This window comes from Leptodactylus fuscus, chromosome 10 (assembly GCF_031893055.1).
Source record: "Leptodactylus fuscus isolate aLepFus1 chromosome 10, aLepFus1.hap2, whole genome shotgun sequence".
Classification (NCBI taxonomy): Eukaryota; Metazoa; Chordata; class Amphibia; order Anura; family Leptodactylidae; genus Leptodactylus; species Leptodactylus fuscus.
In genome coordinates this window covers 25,228-47,315 of record NC_134274.1, presented here as the reverse complement: position 1 = coordinate 47,315, position 22,088 = coordinate 25,228, and the positions used below count along the sequence as shown (strand labels likewise).

The 22,088-nt window shown below is 42.7% G+C and overlaps 1 protein-coding gene across 2 annotated transcripts in view; it reads right to left on the bottom strand.

The window, feature by feature from the left end:
* Window positions 1-22,088, bottom strand: part of LOC142219077 (pancreatic lipase-related protein 2-like) — a 55,296-nt gene that overhangs the window by 10,374 nt on the left and 22,834 nt on the right. For both annotated transcript variants that reach the window (XM_075288037.1, XM_075288038.1), the window contains exons 2-5: window positions 12,834-12,974; window positions 12,600-12,708; window positions 11,238-11,348; window positions 10,017-10,121 (exon numbers count right to left, since the gene is read on the bottom strand). In XM_075288037.1, the coding sequence (XP_075144138.1) occupies window positions 10,017-10,121; window positions 11,238-11,348; window positions 12,600-12,708; window positions 12,834-12,974 (466 nt within the window). The remainder of the gene's footprint in view (window positions 1-10,016; window positions 10,122-11,237; window positions 11,349-12,599; window positions 12,709-12,833; window positions 12,975-22,088) is intronic.

The window sequence follows — 22,088 nt, the reverse complement described above, 5'->3', positions numbered from 1 at the left end:
TATACTGTATACTGCCAGAGCGGTCACACTATATACTGTATACTGCCAGAGCGGTCACACTATATACTGTATACTGTAAGAGCGGTCACACTATATACTGTATACTATAAGAGCGGTCACACTATATACTGTATACTATAAGAGCGGTCACACTATATACTGTATACTGCCAGAGCGGTCACACTATATACTGTATACTGCCAGAGCGGTCACACTATATACTGTATACTGCAAGAGCGGTCACACTATATACTGTATACTGTAAGAGATGTCACACTATATACTGTATACTGCCAGAGCGGTCACACTATATACTGTATACTATAAGAGCGGTCACACTATATACTGTATACTATAAGAGCGGTCACACTATATACTGTATACTGTAAGAGAGGTCACACTATATACTGTATACTGTAAGAGCGGTCACACTATATACTGTATACTGCCAAAGCGGTCACACTATATACTGTATACTGTAAGAGCGGTCACACTATATACTGTATACTGTAAGAGAGGTCACACTATATACTGTATACTGTAAGAGAGGTCACACTATATACTGTATACTGTAAGAGCGGTCACACTATATACTGTATACTGCCAGAGCGGTCACACTATATACTGTAAGAGCGGTCACACTATATACTATATACTGTAAGAGAGGCCACACTATATACTGTATACTGCCAGAGCGGTCACACTATATACTGTAAGAGCGGTCACACTATATACTATATACTGTAAGAGCGGTCACACTATATACTGTAAGAGCGGTCACACTATATACTGTATACTGCCAGAGCGGTCACACTATATACTGTATACTGCCAGAGCGGTCACACTATATACTGTATACTGCCAGAGCGGTCACACTATATACTGTATACTGCCAGAGCGGTCACACTATATACTGTATACTGCCAGAGCGGTCACACTATATACTGTATACTGTAAGAGCGGTCACACTATATACTGTATACTGTAAGAGAGGTCACACTATATACTGTATACTGTAAGAGCGGTCACACTATATACTGTATACTGCCAGAGCGGTCACACTATATACTGTATACTGCCAGAGTGGTCACACTATATACTGTATACTGTAAGAGCGGTCACACTATATACTGTATACTTTAAGAGAGGTCACACTATATACTGTATACTTTAAGAGAGGTCACACTATATACTGTATACTGTAAGAGCGGTCACACTATATACTGTATACTGCCAGAGCGGTCACACTATATACTGTATACTGCCAGAGCGGTCACACTATATACTGTATACTGCCAGAGCGGTCACACTATATACTGTATACTGTAAGAGAGGTCACACTATATACTGTATACTGTAAGAGCGGTCGCACTATATACTGTATACTGCCAGAGCGGTCACACTATATACTGTATACTGTAAGAGATGTCACACTATATACTGTATACTGCCAGAGCGGTCACACTATATACTGTATACTGTAAGAGAGGTCACACTATATACTGTATACTGTAAGAGCGGTCACACTATATACTGTATACTGTAAGAGCGGTCACACTATATACTGTATACTGCCAGAGCGGTCACACTATATACTGTATACTGTAAGAGAGGTCACACTATATACTGTATACTGTAAGAGCGGTCACACTATATACTGTATACTGTAAGAGAGGTCACACTATATACTGTATACTGTAAGAGCGGTCACACTATATACTGTATACTATAAGAGCGGTCACACTATATACTGTATACTATAAGAGCGGTCACACTATATACTGTATACTGTAAGAGAGGTCACACTATATACTGTATACTGTAAGAGAGGTCACACTATATACTGTATACTGTAAGAGCGGTCACACTATATACTGTATACTGCAAGAGCGGTCACACTATATACTGTATACTGCCAGAGCGGTCACACTATATACTGTATACTGCCAGAGCGGTCACACTATATACTGTATACTGCCAGAGCGGTCACACTATATACTGTATACTGCCAGAGCGGTCACACTATATACTGTATACTGTAAGAGCGGTCACACTATATACTGTATACTGTAAGAGAGGTCACACTATATACTGTATACTGTAAGAGCACTCACACTATATACTGTATACTGCCAGAGCGGTCACACTATATACTGTATACTGTAAGAGCGGTCACACTATATACTGTATACTGTAAGAGCGGTCACACTATATACTGTATACTATAAGAGCGGTCACACTATATACTGTATACTGTAAGAGCAGTCACACTATATACTGTATACTGCCAGAGCGGTCACACTATATACTGTATACTGTAAGAGCGGTCACACTATATACTGTATACTGTAAGAGCGGTCACACTATATACTGTATACTATAAGAGCGGTCACACTATATACTGTATACTGTAAGAGAGCTCACACTATATACTGTATACTGTAAGAGAGGTCACACTATATACTGTATACTGTAAGAGCGGTCACACTATATACTGTATACTGCCAAAGCGGTCACACTATATACTGTATACTGCCAGAGCGGTCACACTATATACTGTAAGAGCGGTCACACTATATACTGTAAGAGAGGTCACACTATATACTGTAAGAGCGGTCACACTATATACTGTAAGAGCGGTCACACTATATACTGTATACTGCCAGAGCGGTCACACTATATACTGTATACTGCCAGAGCGGTCACACTATATACTGTATACTGCCAGAGCGGTCACACTATATACTGTATACTGCCAGAGCGGTCACACTATATACTGTATACTGCCAGAGCGGTCACACTATATACTGTATACTGTAAGAGAGGTCACACTATATACTGTATACTGTAAGAGCGGTCACACTATATACTGTATACTGCCAGAGCGGTCACACTATATACTGTATACTGCCAGAGCGGTCACACTATATACTGTATACTGCCAGAGTGGTCACACTATATACTGTATACTGTAAGAGCGGTCACACTATATACTGTATACTTTAAGAGAGGTCACACTATATACTGTATACTTTAAGAGAGGTCACACTATATACTGTATACTGTAAGAGCGGTCACACTATATACTGTATACTGCCAGAGCGGTCACACTATATACTGTATACTGCCAGAGCGGTCACACTATATACTGTATACTGCCAGAGCGGTCACACTATATACTGTATACTGCCAGAGCGGTCACACTATATACTGTATACTGCCAGAGCGGTCACACTATATACTGTATACTGTAAGAGAGGTCACACTATATACTGTATACTGAAAGAGCGGTCACACTATATACTGTATACTATAAGAGCGGTCACACTATATACTGTATACTGTAAGAGAGGTCACACTATATACTGTATACTGTAAGAGCGGTCACACTATATACTGTATACTGTAAGAGAGGTCACACTATATACTGTATACTGTAAGAGAGGTCACACTATATACTGTATACTGTAAGAGCGGTCACACTATATACTGTATACTGTAAGAGTGGTCACACTATATACTGTAAGAGCGGTCACACTATATACTGTATACTGTAAGAGAGGTCACACTATATACTGTATACTGTAAGAGCGGTCACACTATATACTGTATACTGTAAGAGCGGTCACACTATATACTGTATACTGCCAGAGCGGTCACACTATATACTGTATACTGTAAGAGAGGTCACACTATATACTGTATACTGTAAGAGAGGTCACACTATATACTGTATACTGTAAGAGCGGTCACACTATATACTGTATACTATAAGAGCGGTCACACTATATACTGTATACTGTAAGAGAGGCCACACTATATACTGTATACTGTAAGAGAGGTCACACTATATACTGTATACTGTAAGAGCGGTCACACTATATACTGTATACTGTAAGAGCGGTCACACTATATACTGTATACTGTAAGAGCGGTCACACTATATACTGTATACTGTAAGAGCGGTCACACTATATACTGTATACTGTAAGAGAGGTCACACTATATACTGTATACTGTAAGAGAGGTCACACTATATACTGTATACTGTAAGAGAGGTCACACTATATACTGTATACTGCCAGAGCGGTCACACTATATACTGTATACTGCCAGAGCGGTCACACTATATACTGTATACTGCCAGAGCGGTCACACTATATACTGTATACTGCCAGAGCGGTCACACTATATACTGTATACTGCCAGAGCGGTCACACTATATACTGTATACTGTAAGAGAGGTCACACTATATACTGTATACTGTAAGAGAGGTCACACTATATACTGTATACTGTAAGAGAGGTCACACTATATACTGTATACTGTAAGAGCTGTCACACTATATACTGTATACTGTAAGAGCGGTCACACTATATACTGTATACTGTAAGAGCGGTCACACTATATACTGTATACTGTAAGAGAGGTCACACTATATACTGTATACTGTAAGAGAGGTCACACTATATACTGTATACTGCCAGAGCGGTCACATTATATACTGTATACTGCCAGAGCGGTCACACTATATACTGTATACTGCCAGAGCGGTCACACTATATACTGTATACTGCCAGAGCGGTCACACTATATACTGTATACTGTAAGAGCGGTCACACTATATACTGTATACTGTAAGAGCGGTCACACTATATACTGTATACTGTAAGAGCGGTCACACTATATACTGTATACTATAAGAGCGGTCACACTATATACTGTATACTATAAGAGCGGTCACACTATATACTGTATACTGCCAGAGCGGTCACACTATATACTGTATACTGCCAGAGCGGTCACACTATATACTGTATACTGCAAGAGCGGTCACACTATATACTGTATACTGTAAGAGATGTCACACTATATACTGTATACTGCCAGAGCGGTCACACTATATACTGTATACTATAAGAGCGGTCACACTATATACTGTATACTATAAGAGCGGTCACACTATATACTGTATACTGTAAGAGAGGTCACACTATATACTGTATACTGTAAGAGCGGTCACACTATATACTGTATACTGCCAAAGCGGTCACACTATATACTGTATACTGTAAGAGCGGTCACACTATATACTGTATACTGTAAGAGAGGTCACACTATATACTGTATACTGTAAGAGAGGTCACACTATATACTGTATACTGTAAGAGCGGTCACACTATATACTGTATACTGCCAGAGCGGTCACACTATATACTGTAAGAGCGGTCACACTATATACTATATACTGTAAGAGAGGCCACACTATATACTGTATACTGCCAGAGCGGTCACACTATATACTGTAAGAGCGGTCACACTATATACTATATACTGTAAGAGAGGTCACACTATATACTGTAAGAGCGGTCACACTATATACTGTAAGAGCGGTCACACTATATACTGTATACTGCCAGAGCGGTCACACTATATACTGTATACTGCCAGAGCGGTCACACTATATACTGTATACTGCCAGAGCGGTCACACTATATACTGTATACTGCCAGAGCGGTCACACTATATACTGTATACTGCCAGAGCGGTCACACTATATACTGTATACTGTAAGAGCGGTCACACTATATACTGTATACTGTAAGAGAGGTCACACTATATACTGTATACTGTAAGAGCGGTCACACTATATACTGTATACTGCCAGAGCGGTCACACTATATACTGTATACTGCCAGAGTGGTCACACTATATACTGTATACTGTAAGAGCGGTCACACTATATACTGTATACTTTAAGAGAGGTCACACTATATACTGTATACTTTAAGAGAGGTCACACTATATACTGTATACTGTAAGAGCGGTCACACTATATACTGTATACTGCCAGAGCGGTCACACTATATACTGTATACTGCCAGAGCGGTCACACTATATACTGTATACTGCCAGAGCGGTCACACTATATACTGTATACTGTAAGAGAGGTCACACTATATACTGTATACTGTAAGAGCGGTCGCACTATATACTGTATACTGCCAGAGCGGTCACACTATATACTGTATACTGTAAGAGATGTCACACTATATACTGTATACTGCCAGAGCGGTCACACTATATACTGTATACTGTAAGAGAGGTCACACTATATACTGTATACTGTAAGAGCGGTCACACTATATACTGTATACTGTAAGAGCGGTCACACTATATACTGTATACTGCCAGAGCGGTCACACTATATACTGTATACTGTAAGAGAGGTCACACTATATACTGTATACTGTAAGAGCGGTCACACTATATACTGTATACTGTAAGAGAGGTCACACTATATACTGTATACTGTAAGAGCGGTCACACTATATACTGTATACTATAAGAGCGGTCACACTATATACTGTATACTATAAGAGCGGTCACACTATATACTGTATACTGTAAGAGAGGTCACACTATATACTGTATACTGTAAGAGAGGTCACACTATATACTGTATACTGTAAGAGCGGTCACACTATATACTGTATACTGCAAGAGCGGTCACACTATATACTGTATACTGCCAGAGCGGTCACACTATATACTGTATACTGCCAGAGCGGTCACACTATATACTGTATACTGCCAGAGCGGTCACACTATATACTGTATACTGCCAGAGCGGTCACACTATATACTGTATACTGTAAGAGCGGTCACACTATATACTGTATACTGTAAGAGAGGTCACACTATATACTGTATACTGTAAGAGCACTCACACTATATACTGTATACTGCCAGAGCGGTCACACTATATACTGTATACTGTAAGAGCGGTCACACTATATACTGTATACTGTAAGAGCGGTCACACTATATACTGTATACTATAAGAGCGGTCACACTATATACTGTATACTGTAAGAGCAGTCACACTATATACTGTATACTGCCAGAGCGGTCACACTATATACTGTATACTGTAAGAGCGGTCACACTATATACTGTATACTGTAAGAGCGGTCACACTATATACTGTATACTATAAGAGCGGTCACACTATATACTGTATACTGTAAGAGAGCTCACACTATATACTGTATACTGTAAGAGAGGTCACACTATATACTGTATACTGTAAGAGCGGTCACACTATATACTGTATACTGCCAAAGCGGTCACACTATATACTGTATACTGCCAGAGCGGTCACACTATATACTGTAAGAGCGGTCACACTATATACTGTAAGAGAGGTCACACTATATACTGTAAGAGCGGTCACACTATATACTGTAAGAGCGGTCACACTATATACTGTATACTGCCAGAGCGGTCACACTATATACTGTATACTGCCAGAGCGGTCACACTATATACTGTATACTGCCAGAGCGGTCACACTATATACTGTATACTGCCAGAGCGGTCACACTATATACTGTATACTGCCAGAGCGGTCACACTATATACTGTATACTGTAAGAGAGGTCACACTATATACTGTATACTGTAAGAGCGGTCACACTATATACTGTATACTGCCAGAGCGGTCACACTATATACTGTATACTGCCAGAGCGGTCACACTATATACTGTATACTGCCAGAGTGGTCACACTATATACTGTATACTGTAAGAGCGGTCACACTATATACTGTATACTTTAAGAGAGGTCACACTATATACTGTATACTTTAAGAGAGGTCACACTATATACTGTATACTGTAAGAGCGGTCACACTATATACTGTATACTGCCAGAGCGGTCACACTATATACTGTATACTGCCAGAGCGGTCACACTATATACTGTATACTGCCAGAGCGGTCACACTATATACTGTATACTGCCAGAGCGGTCACACTATATACTGTATACTGCCAGAGCGGTCACACTATATACTGTATACTGTAAGAGAGGTCACACTATATACTGTATACTGAAAGAGCGGTCACACTATATACTGTATACTATAAGAGCGGTCACACTATATACTGTATACTGTAAGAGAGGTCACACTATATACTGTATACTGTAAGAGCGGTCACACTATATACTGTATACTGTAAGAGAGGTCACACTATATACTGTATACTGTAAGAGAGGTCACACTATATACTGTATACTGTAAGAGCGGTCACACTATATACTGTATACTGTAAGAGTGGTCACACTATATACTGTAAGAGCGGTCACACTATATACTGTATACTGTAAGAGAGGTCACACTATATACTGTATACTGTAAGAGCGGTCACACTATATACTGTATACTGTAAGAGCGGTCACACTATATACTGTATACTGTAAGAGCGGTCACACTATATACTGTATACTGTAAGAGCGGTCACACTATATACTGTATACTGTAAGAGCGGTCACACTATATACTGTATACTGCCAGAGCGGTCACACTATATACTGTATACTGTAAGAGCGGTCACACTATATACTGTATACTGCCAGAGCGGTCACACTATATACTGTATACAGTAAGAGAGGTCACACTATATACTGTATACTGTAAGAGCGGTCACACTATATACTGTATACTGTAAGAGCGGTCACACTATATACTGTATACTGTAAGAGCGGTCACACTATATACTGTATACTGTAAGAGAGGTCACACTATATACTGTATACTGTAAGAGAGGTCACACTATATACTGTATACTGTAAGAGCGGTCACACTATATACTGTATACTGCCAGAGCGGTCACACTATATACTGTATACTGTAAGAGAGGTCACACTATATACTGTATACTGCCAGAGCGGTCACACTATATACTGTATACTGTAAGAGCGGTCACACTATATACTGTATACAGTAAGAGAGGTCACACTATATACTGTATACTGTAAGAGCGGTCACACTATATACTGTATACTGTAAGAGCGGTCACACTATATACTGTATACTGTAAGAGCGGTCACACTATATACTGTATACTGTAAGAGCGGTCACACTATATACTGTATACTGTAAGAGAGGTCACACTATATACTGTATACTGTAAGAGCGGTCACACTATATACTGTATACTGCCAGAGCGGTCACACTATATACTGTATACTGTAAGAGCGGTCACACTATATACTGTATACTGCCAGAGCGGTCACACTATATACTGTATACTGTAAGAGAGGTCACACTATATACTGTATACTGCCAGAGCGGTCACACTATATACTGTATACTGTAAGAGCGGTCACACTATATACTGTATACAGTAAGAGAGGTCACACTATATACTGTATACTGTAAGAGCGGTCACACTATATACTGTATACTGTAAGAGCGGTCACACTATATACTGTATACTGTAAGAGCGGTCACACTATATACTGTATACTGTAAGAGCGGTCACACTATATACTGTATACTGTAAGAGAGGTCACACTATATACTGTATACTGTAAGAGCGGTCACACTATATACTGTATACTGCCAGAGCGGTCACACTATATACTGTATACTGTAAGAGCGGTCACACTATATACTGTATACTGTAAGAGCGGTCACACTATATACTGTAAGAGCGGTCACACTATATACTGTATACTGTAAGAGCGGTCACACTATATACTGTATACTGTAAGAGAGGTCACACTATATACTGTATACTGTAAGAGAGGTCACACTATATACTGTATACAGTAAGAGAGGTCACACTATATACTGTATACTGTAAGAGCGGTCACACTATATACTGTATACTGTAAGAGCGGTCACACTATATACTGTATACTGTAAGAGCGGTCACACTATATACTGTATACTGTAAGAGCGGTCACACTATATACTGTATACTGTAAGAGCGGTCACACTATATACTGTATACTGTAAGAGCGGTCACACTATATACTGTATACTGCCAGAGCGGTCACACTATATACTGTATACTGTAAGAGAGGTCACACTATATACTGTATACTGTAAGAGCGGTCACACTATATACTGTATACTGTAAGAGAGGTCACACTATATACTGTATACTGTAAGAGCGGTCACACTATATACTATAAGAGCGGTCACATTATGGAGATCGCACCTTTACTGTTGATCAGTATTGTCAGCTTGCTTGGACATCCGGCCATGTGATCTCCTCCGTTTGGGTAGAAGTCCATGTGTCCGATAGGTTTTATGATTCCGAGACCTGGTGAACATGAGAGGAACACAACAAGTTTTCAAATGTGACAGCTTAGTGACGTCTCTCAGTGACATACAGTATGCATCCGCTGTGCGGTTAGTAAGGTTTGGCAGATGTAAGGATGTCAAGAGCCTCTCGGCCTGAGGTTGAGATCCAGTGAATCGAAAAGTATATCCAGCGATCAATCCCGGCCATAAAACTGAACTTCTATTATAAAAATCCAGGAACATCATACAGTCCATTAAACAATTAAGTCTAACAGCTCATGATGACAGAAGAAGCCTAATAGCGCTCCTTACTCATAGCCTGACGACACATGAAGACTGCAACCCAATTCCATCATCACCTGTGTCAGTCCGCAAGTGGAAATGGCCAATAAATAACAAGAGAAGGGAGAAGAATCCTGAAGTGAAACATACAAGACATAATGAGCGAAAATAACCGCACACAATGACTGAAGGCTCCTCCAAGTACAATAATAATAATACGTTATTTCTATAGCGCCAACATACTACGCAGCGCTGTACAATTACAATAAAAATAATTTATTATTATTGTGATTGTACAGCGCTGCGGACTATGTTGGCGCTATAGAAATAACATGTATTATTATTATTGTAATTGTACAGCGCTGCGGACTATGTTGGCGCTATAGAAATAACATGTATTATTATTATTGTAATTGTACAGCGCTGCGGACTATGTTGGCGCTATAGAAATAACATGTATTATTATTATTATTATTGTACTTGGAGGAGCCTTCAGTCATTGTGTGCGGTTATTTTCGCTCATTATGTCTTGTATGTTTCACTTCAGGATTCTTCTCCCTTCTCTTGTTATTTATTGGTCATTTCTACTTGCGGACTGACACAGGTGATGATGGAATTGGGTTCCAGTCTTCGGGTGTTGTCGGGCTATGAGTAAGGAGCGCTATTAGGCTCCGATACGCGTCAGCCAGACGCTTTTTTCTGTCATCATGAGCTGTTAGACTTAATTGTTTAATGGACTGTATGATGTTCCTGGATTTTTAGGAGTCAGGGGTCAGAGGTCGGGGGGAGGGAGGGGGCTCCAGGGGTCGGCGCTCGATGTGACAACCAGATCTCTAATAGTACAAATCATTACCAGTAATAGGTTTGGTGTCCGTGTGGATCACATCAACCAAGTCAGCGTCGGAGCGGTCCAAGCGCACTTCTTCAGGGGTGTCCTCAAACATGGGCCGGGCGGGGTCCAGACCTTACAAGACAATGAGAAGAAAGTGAGTGCGAGCTTTGTGGGTGGTGGAGCCGAGACCTAATAACTATTTCTGTCTGCTGCCACCACTAGGGGGTGCTGAGTCTTTCTGCAGACTATACAGGGCAATTAAAGGGGATGTCCATCCATCCTCTGCCGTTTACACACTGCTCGGGTCCTCAGCCAGTCTCTAGTCACGGGTCCATCCTGGCACACAAGAATCACGGCTTAGCCAGTCACAGACCACAACCCCGTTAATAATTTTGCTGTGTATAAGATTTGAGGAGTTTATGAGGAGGAAAGTTTGATTTTTTTGAAGGATTGTAGATTTATATTTGCACACCCTTCATATTCTCTCCATCAGCTTCATGAGGTAGTCACCTGGAATGGTTCTCCATCAGTCTTGAAGTCCAGATCATCCCAAACCGTCTTGGTTTTGTTTAGGCCGGGTGTTTGCGGAGGCCACATCATCCTCTCCTAAGGTTAGATGTTTTTCATGGCAGATTTTGAGGAGATCTTCAAAGTTCTTGACATTTTCCAGACTGACTAGCCTTCATGTCCCACAAGGTTCTGGCCATAATGTGGCTAAAGACAATAGATGTTTATGGCCAAACACTGTATAGAACTGAGAACCTATCTGGCCCCTGCACAACACAACTGATGGTCTCACATTAGGAAGGCGAGAATCTCAAGGCATCTACGTCTGAACCATTCCAGGTGACTACCTCAGGAAGCTGACTGAGAAGGCCAAGAGTGTGCAAAGATCAGAAAAGCAAAAGGGGGAGACAATTTGAACCATTTTCTGGCTTTCAACTCAATATATTAGTCATTTGACACCCCCCCCCCCCCCAATAAACCCCCCCTTCAATTTATAAAAACAAGCGAAAAGTCACAAATTGATGTCCAAATATAGTCAGCACCATCAGGTGTCCCTTCTAACACCACAACATTGGTGCAGATCCAAAAGGTTCCTCCGGAGTGATATATTAGGGTGAAATAAGGACAGGCAGCAGTCAACAGGGCAAGCAGGACATGGCAGGCAGGACCCAACATGGCAGGCAGGACCCAGCAGGTAGGAGCCCACATGGCAGGCAGGAACTAACATGGCAGGCAGGAGCCAACATGGCAGGCAGGACCCAATGGGCAGGAGCCAACATGGCAGGCAGGACCCAACGGGCAGGAGCCAACATGGCAGGCAGGAGCCAACAGAGCAGGCAGGAGCCAACATGGCAGGCAGCCTCAGACTCTCCATACCTGTGATCCTTCTGACTCCAGGGAATCTCTTCCCAGCCTCTCCTGCAGCGTGTGCGCCCAGACTATGGCCGATGATGTGAACATTGGATGGAGGATACCCCAGCTGGTCCTGAGAAGACACAGACAGTCATTGTGCATGCACCTATGTACACAACATATACTACACCTATATACACAATATATATAACGTGTATGAGGTGCACAGAGATATCGGTATATACACAGGCCACGTACCTGCCACGTCTTCATCATATAGGCAATTTCAGCCCCCACAAGACGAGCGTTGTTTGCAGCCTGGACATACAATAACACGGACCCTGAACCGACGCGCCAATCAACACCAATACAATTCACATCGTGTTCTGCAAGAATGGCCTGAGCCAAGAGAAAAGAAGATATGGACCAATTACAGTCAGTGGGGGGCAGCACCCCTGGTATTAGTCCTGAAAGTGGAGAAGGATTTCTCAGACAGATCTTACAATTCCCAGCCATTGCCTTACACTCACATTATTTCCTTTGTGTATATTGGAACAACACAAAAAAAGAGGAAAAAAAGAAAATTGGACGTCAATTCACACAAGTGTCTAAAAATGGGCCGGACAGAATTGTAGGAATCATTTATAATCATGTAAATAACTTTGTTTCCAGCCTGTGACACTGGTTAAGACTCCCCTGTGGCAAGTAACAGGTGTGAGCAATATAAGAATCCCCCTGACACAGATACAAAGGATACAAGTAACAGGTGTGGGCAATGTAAGAATCCCCCTGACAGATACAAAGGATACAAGTTAGGGGGAGTTCACATGGAGTAACGTGCCATGTGATGTGGCACGTATACGCCGTGTGAGATTTTGAGCGCCGTATACGCTCCCATTGATTTCAATGGGAGCCGGGATTGTATATTTTGTGGCTGTGATTTTGCATAACAGGTGTGGGCAATATAAGAATCCCCCCAACAGCAGATACAAAGGATACAAGTAAAAGGTGTGGGCAATACAAGAATCCCCCCAACACCAGATACAAAGGATACAAGTAAAAGGTGTGAGCAATACAAGAATCCCCCCAATACCCGATACAAAGGATACAAGTAACAGGTGTGGGCAATATAATAATCACACCTGACACAGATACAAAGTGACTCAGTCTGTGCATTGTGTGTCTGTGCTCACTAAGCATGGAGGATGGAGAGAGGAGAAGAGTGCAAGAAGCTGCAAACCAAAAGTGTGCAGAATATCAACAATCTCAGGATGACAAGTACGTATAAAAGCCTGGAGCCGTCTGCAGATAGGAGGGGGCCCCAAATATGAGAGGCCTGGAGCAAAAGAAGAGGAGGGGGCCCCAAATATGACAGGCCTGGAGCAAAAGAAGAGGAGGGGACCCCAAATTCTACCTGCAGTTTTGGGTGAAATTATTACTAAATCTGTGTAACAAAATATGTAGAATTGTAAGAATTATTGGGAAGAAATACGTCTTCTGAATAAAATATCAGGAAGAGCCAATCAGCATGTATATATCATGTGTGAGAGGTAGTCACAGCCCCGCCCCCTGTTACTGACAACCAACCTGTATATATCATGTCTGAGAGGTTGTCACAGCCCCGGGGGGAGGGCACGGGGGCACTTAATTTTTAGGGCCACTCCAGGGCCACTGCTAGTGTACACATATATTTCTCCTGTTTCGGCATCTACAGGACACATACATGGTAGATAAGGAGGCTATAACCTGTTTACATAGCAGGGATAAGCGGCGCCTCCCCCTCCTGCACAGCCTGGGCACATCTTCTATGGCAGTGATGGCGAACCTATGGCACACGTGCGGTCGCCCAGATCACTCACCAACGGGGAATCCAGTGCAGGATACCCCATTGATGAGCGATCTCTGCCTTCAGTTGTATGTGTAAATGAACATACAGCTAAAAGCCGTCAGTGTAGGATGCGGATCGTGTGACCGCGGCCTAAACTTACTGCAGAGTTTGACCTCTGCCCCGATTCGGGCGCAATGACGTCATCAGCACCCGCAGGGAAAAGGAGGTGGATGCCGGCGGCTCTTCATGGGTGAGTATGAGAGTGTTTGACTCATAATACTGGGGGGCGTACTAAAGAGCATATAATACTGGGGGGGAAGTATTAAAGAGCATATAATACTGGGGGGCGTACTAAAGAGCATATAATACTGGGGGGGAAGTATTAAAGAGCATATAATACTGGGGGGTGTACTAAAGAGCTTATAATACTGGGGGGCGTACTAAAGAGCATATAATACTGGGGGGTGTACTAAATAGCTTATAATACTGGGGGGCGTACTAAAGAGCTTATAATACTGGGGGGGGGGGCGTACTAAAGAGCATATAATACTGGGGGGGGGAGTATTAAAGAGCATATAATACTGGGGGGCGTACTAAAGAGCATATAATACTGGGGGGTGTACTAAAGAGCTTATAATACTGGGGGGCGTACTAAAGAGCATATAATACTGGGGGGCGTACTAAAGAGCATATAATACTGGGGGGGGAGTATTAAAGAGCTTATAATACTGGGGGGGCGTACTAAAGAGCATATAATACTGGGGGGCGTACTAAAGAGCATATAATACTGGGGGGGAGTATTAAAGAGCTTATAATACTGGGGGGCGTACTAAAGAGCATATAATACTGGGGGGCGTACTAAAGAGCATATAATACTGGGGGGGAGTATTAAAGAGCATATAATACTGGGGGGAGTACTAAAGAGCATGCAATACTGGGGGGCGTACTAAAGAGCTTATAATACTGGGGGGGCGTACTAAAGAGCATATAATATTGGAGGGCGTACTAAAGAGCATATAATACTGGGGGGGAGTATTAAAGAGCTTATAATACTGGGGGGCGTACTAAAGAGCATATAATACTGGGGGGGAGTATTAAAGAGCATATAATACTGGGGGAGAGTGTACTAAAGAGCTTATAATACTGGGGGGCGTACTAAAGAGCTTATAATACTGGGGGGCGTACTAAAGAGCTTATAATACTGGGGGGCGTACTAAAGAGCATATAATACTGGGGGGTGTACTAAAGAGCATATAATACTGGGGAGCGTACTAAAGAGCTTATAATACGGGGGGGCGTACTAAAGAGTATATAATACTGGGGGAGAGTGTACTAAAGAGCTTATAATACTGGGGGGCGTACTAAAGAGCTTATAATACTGGGGGGCGTACTAAAGAGCTTATAATACAGGAAGGTGTACTAAAGAGCTTATAATACTGGGGGGCGTACTAAAGAGCATATAATACTGGGGGGGCGTACTAAAGAGCTTATAATACTGGGGAGGAGTACTAAAGAGCATATAATACTGGGGGGCGTACTAAAGAGCATATAATACTGGGGGGCGTACTAAAGAGCATATAATACTGGGGGGCGTACTAAAGAGCATATAATACAGGGGGGCATACTAAAGAGCATACAATACTGGGGGATGTACTAAAGAGTGTATAATACTGGGGGGGCGTACTAAAGAGCTTATAATACTGGGGGGGCGTACTAAAGAGCTTATAATACTGGGGGGGCATACTAAAGAGCATATAATACTGGGGGGGCGTACTAAAGAGTGTATAATACTGGGGGGGCGTACTAAAGAGCATATAATACTGGGGGGCGTACTAAAGAGCATATAATACTGGGGGGGCGTACTAAAGAGTGTATAATACTGGGGGGGGAGCGTACTAAAGTGCATTTAATACTGGGGGGTGTACTAAAGAGTGTATAATACTGGGGGGCGTACTAAAGAGCATATAATACTGGGGGGGCGTACTAAATAGCTTATAATACTGGGGGGCGTACTAAAGAGCATATAATACTGGGGGGCATACTAAAGAGCATATAATACTGGGGGGCGTACTAAAGAGCATATAATACTGTGGGGACGTACTAAAGAGCATATAATACAGGGGGGCATACAAAAGAGCATACAATACTGGGGGATGTACTAAAGAGTGTATAATACTGGGGGGGCGTACTAAAGAGCTTATAATACTGGGGGGGCATACTAAAGAGCATATAATACTGGGGGGGCGTACTAAAGAGTGTATAATACTGGGGGGGCGTACTAAAGAGCATATAATACTGGGGGGCGTACTAAAGAGCATATAATACTGGGGGGGCGTACTAAAGAGTGTATAATACTGGGGGGGGAGCGTACTAAAGTGCATTTAATACTGGGGGGTGTACTAAAGAGTGTATAATACTGGGGGGCGTACTAAAGAGCTTATAATACTGGGGGGCGTACTAAAGAGCTTATAATACTGGGGGGTGTACTAAAGAGCATATAATACTGGGGGGCGTACTAAAGAGCTTATAATACTGGGGGGGCGTACTAAAGAGCATATAATACTGGGGGGGAGCGTACTAAAGAGCTTATAATACTGGGGGGGGAGTGTACTAAAGAGCATATAATACTGGGGGGCGTACTAAAGAGCATATAATACTGGGGGGGGGCGTACTAAAGAGCTCATAATACTGGGGGGGGGCGTACTAAAGAGCATATAATACTGGGGGGCGTACTAAAGAGCATATAATACTGGGGGGCGTACTAAAGAGCATATAATACTGGGGGGGGAGTATTAAAGAGCTTATAATACTGGGGGGGCGTACTAAAGAGCATATAATACTGGGGGGCGTACTAAAGAGCATATAATACTGGGGGGGAGTATTAAAGAGCTTATAATACTGGGGGGCGTACTAAAGAGCATATAATACTGGGGGGCGTACTAAAGAGCATATAATACTGGGGGGGAGTATTAAAGAGCATATAATACTGGGGGGGCGTACTAAAGAGCATGCAATACTGGGGGGCGTACTAAAGAGCTTATAATACTGGGGGGGCGTACTAAAGAGCATATAATATTGGAGGGCGTACTAAAGAGCATATAATACTGGGGGGGAGTATTAAAGAGCTTATAATACTGGGGGGCGTACTAAAGAGCATATAATACTGGGGGGGAGTATTAAAGAGCATATAATACTGGGGGAGAGTGTACTAAAGAGCTTATAATACTGGGGGGCGTACTAAAGAGCTTATAATACTGGGGGGCGTACTAAAGAGCTTATAATACTGGGGGGCGTACTAAAGAGCATATAATACTGGGGGGTGTACTAAAGAGCATATAATACTGGGGAGCGTACTAAAGAGCTTATAATACGGGGGGGCGTACTAAAGAGTATATAATACTGGGGGGTACTAAAGTGCCTATAATACTGGGGGGATGTACTAAAGAGCTTATAATACAGGAAGGTGTACTAAAGAGCTTATAATACTGGGGGGCGTACTAAAGAGCATATAATACTGGGGGGGCGTACTAAAGAGCTTATAATACTGGGGAGGAGTACTAAAGAGCATATAATACTGGGGGGCGTACTAAAGAGCATATAATACTGGGGGGCGTACTAAAGAGCATATAATACTGGGGGGCGTACTAAAGAGCATATAATACAGGGGGGCATACTAAAGAGCATACAATACTGGGGGATGTACTAAAGAGTGTATAATACTGGGGGGGCGTACTAAAGAGCTTATAATACTGGGGGGGCATACTAAAGAGCATATAATACTGGGGGGGGCGTACTAAAGAGTGTATAATACTGGGGGGGCGTACTAAAGAGCATATAATACTGGGGGGCGTACTAAAGAGCATATAATACTGGGGGGGCGTACTAAAGAGTGTATAATACTGGGGGGGGGAGCGTACTAAAGTGCATTTAATACTGGGGGGTGTACTAAAGAGTGTATAATACTGGGGGGTGTACTAAAGAGCATATAATACTGGGGGGCGTACTAAAGAGCATATAATACTGGGGGGGGCGTACTAAATAGCTTATAATACTGGGGGGCGTACTAAAGAGCATATAATACTGGGGGGCATACTAAAGAGCATATAATACTGGGGGGCGTACTAAAGAGCATATAATACTGTGGGGACGTACTAAAGAGCATATAATACAGGGGGGCATACAAAAGAGCATACAATACTGGGGGATGTACTAAAGAGTGTATAATACTGGGGGGGCGTACTAAAGAGCTTATAATACTGGGGGGGCATACTAAAGAGCATATAATACTGGGGGGGCGTACTAAAGAGTGTATAATACTGGGGGGGCGTACTAAAGAGCATATAATACTGGGGGGCGTACTAAAGAGCATATAATACTGGGGGGGCGTACTAAAGAGTGTATAATACTGGGGAGGGAGCGTACTAAAGTGCATTTAATACTGGGGGGTGTACTAAAGAGTGTATAATACTGGGGGGCGTACTAAAGAGCTTATAATACTGGGGGGCGTACTAAAGAGCTTATAATACTGGGGGGTGTACTAAAGAGCATATAATACTGGGGGGCGTACTAAAGAGCTTATAATACTGGGGGGGCGTACTAAAGAGCATATAATACTGGGGGGGAGCGTACTAAAGAGCTTATAATACTGGGGGGGGGAGTGTACTAAAGAGCATATAATACTGGGGGGCGTACTAAAGAGCATATAATACTGGGGGGGGCGTACTAAAGAGCTCATAATACTGGGGGGGGGGCGTACTAAAGAGCATATAATACTGGGGGGCGTACTAAAGAGCATATAATACTGGGGGGCGTACTAAAGAGCATATAATACTGGGGGGGGGCGTACTAAAGAGCTCATAATACTGGGGGGGTGTACTAAAGAGCTTATAATACTGGGGGGGCGTACTAAAGAATGTATAATACTGGGGGGTGTACTAAAGAGCTTATAATACTGGGGGGGCGTACTAAAGAGCTTATAATACTGGGGGGGCGTACTAAAGAGCATATAATAATGGGGGGAGGCGTACTAAAGAGCTTATAATACTGGGGAGTGTACTAAAGAGCATATAATACTGGGGGGCGTACTAAAGAGCTTATAATACTGGGGGGGGCGCACTAAAGAGCTTATAATACTGGGGGGCGTACTAAAGAGCATATAATACTGGGGGGCGTACTAAAGAGCTTATAATACTGGGGGGGCGTACTAAAGAGCTTATAATACTGGGGGGCGTACTAAAGAGCATATAATACTGGGGGCGTACTAAAGAGCTTATAATACTGGGAGGGCGTACTAAAGAGCTTATAATACTGGGGGGCGTACTAAAGAGCATATAATACTGGGGGGCGTACTAAAGAGCTTATAATACTGGGGGGGGGCGTACTAAAGAGCATATAATAATGGGGGGCGTACTAAAGAGTATATAATACTGGGGGGCGTACTAAAGAGCTTATAATACTGGGGGGGCATACTACAGAGCATATAATACTGGGGGGGCGTACTAAAGAGCTTATAATACTGGGGGGGCGTACTAAAGAGCTTATAATACTGGGGGGGCATACTACAGAGCATATAATACTGGGGGGGGCGTACTAAAGAGCTTATAATACTGGGGGGGCGTACTAAAGAGCTTATAATACTGGGGGGGCGTACTAAAGAGCTTATAATACTGGGGGGGCGTACTAAAGAGCTTATAATACTGGGGGGCGTACTAAAGAGCTTATAATACTGGGGGGCGTACTAAAGAGCATATAATACTGGGGGGGGGGCGTACTAAAGAGCATATAATACTGGGGGGACGTACTAAAGAGTGTATAATACTGGGGGGCATAATAAAGAGCATATAATACTGGGGGGATGTACTAAAGAGTGTATAATACTGGGGGGGGACGTACTAAAGAGCTTATAATACTGGGGGGGGGCGTACTAAAGAGCTTATAATACTGGGGGGGCATACTAAAGAGCACATAACACTGGGGGGCGTACTAAAGAGCATATAATACTGGGGGGGGCGTACTAAAGAGTGTATAATACTGGCGGGGCGTACTAAAGTGCATTTAATACTGGGGGGTGTACTAAAGAGCTTATAATACTGGGGGGCGTACTAAAGAGCATATAATACTGGGGGGCGTACTAAAAAGCTTATAATACTGGGGGGTGTACTAAAGAGCATATAATACTGGGGGGCGTACTAAAGAGCTTATAATACTGGGGGGGCGTACTAAAGAGCATATAATACTGGGGGGGCATACTAAAGAGCATATAATACTGGGGGGGAGCGTACTAAAGAGCTTATAATACTGGGGGGCGTACTAAAGAGCTTATAATACTGGGGGGGCGTACTAAAGAGCATATAATACTGGGGGGGCATACTAAAGAGCATATAATACTGGGGGGGAGCGTACTAAAGAGCTTATAATACTGGGGGGCGTACTAAAGAGCATATAATACTGGGGGCGTACTAAAGAGCTTATAATACTGGGAGGGCGTACTAAAGAGCTTATAATACTGGGGGGCGTACTAAAGAGCATATAATACTGGGGGGCGTACTAAAGAGCTTATAATACTGGGGGGGGGGCGTACTAAAGAGCATATAATAATGGGGGGCGTACTAAAGAGTATATAATACTGGGGGGCGTACTAAAGAGCTTATAATACTGGGGGGGCGTACTAAAGTGCATATAATACTGGGGGGGGCGTACTAAAGAGCTTATAATACTGGGGGGGCGTACTAAAGAGCTTATAATACTGGGGGGGGCGTACTAAAGAGCTTATAATACTGGGGGGCGTACTAAAGAGCTTATAATACTGGGGGGCGTATTAAAGAGCATATAATACTGGGGGGCGTACTAAAGAGCATATAATACTGGGGGGACGTACTAAAGAGTGTATAATACTGGGGGGCATAATAAAGAGCATATAATACTGGGGGGATGTACTAAAGAGTGTATAATACTGGGGGGGGACGTACTAAAGAGCTTATAATACTGGGGGGGGCGTACTAAAGAGCTTATAATACTGGGGGGGCATACTAAAGAGCACATAACACTGGGGGGCGTACTAAAGAGCATATAATACTGGGGGGGCGTACTAAAGAGTGTATAATACTGGCGGGGCGTACTAAAGTGCATTTAATACTGGGGGGTGTACTAAAGAGCTTATAATACTGGGGGGCGTACTAAAGAGCATATAATACTGGGGGGCGTACTAAAAAGCTTATAATACTGGGGGGTGTACTAAAGAGCATATAATACTGGGGGGCGTACTAAAGAGCTTATAATACTGGGGGGGCGTACTAAAGAGCATATAATACTGGGGGGGCATACTAAAGAGCATATAATACTGGGGGGGAGCGTACTAAAGAGCTTATAATACTGGGGGGCGTACCAAAGAGCTTATAATACTGGGGGGGCGTACTAAAGAGCATATAATACTGGGGGGGGAGTGTACTAAAGAGCATATAATACTGGGGGGCGTACTAAAGAGCATATAATACTGGGGGGCGTACTAAAGAGCTCATAATACTGGGGGGGCGTACTAAAGAGCATATAATACTGGGGGGCGTACTAAAGAGCATATAATACTGGGGGGCTTACTAAAGAGCATATAATACTGGGGGGGCGTACTAAAGAGCATATAATACTGGGGGGGCGTACTAAAGAGTGTATAATACTGGGGGGGCGTACTA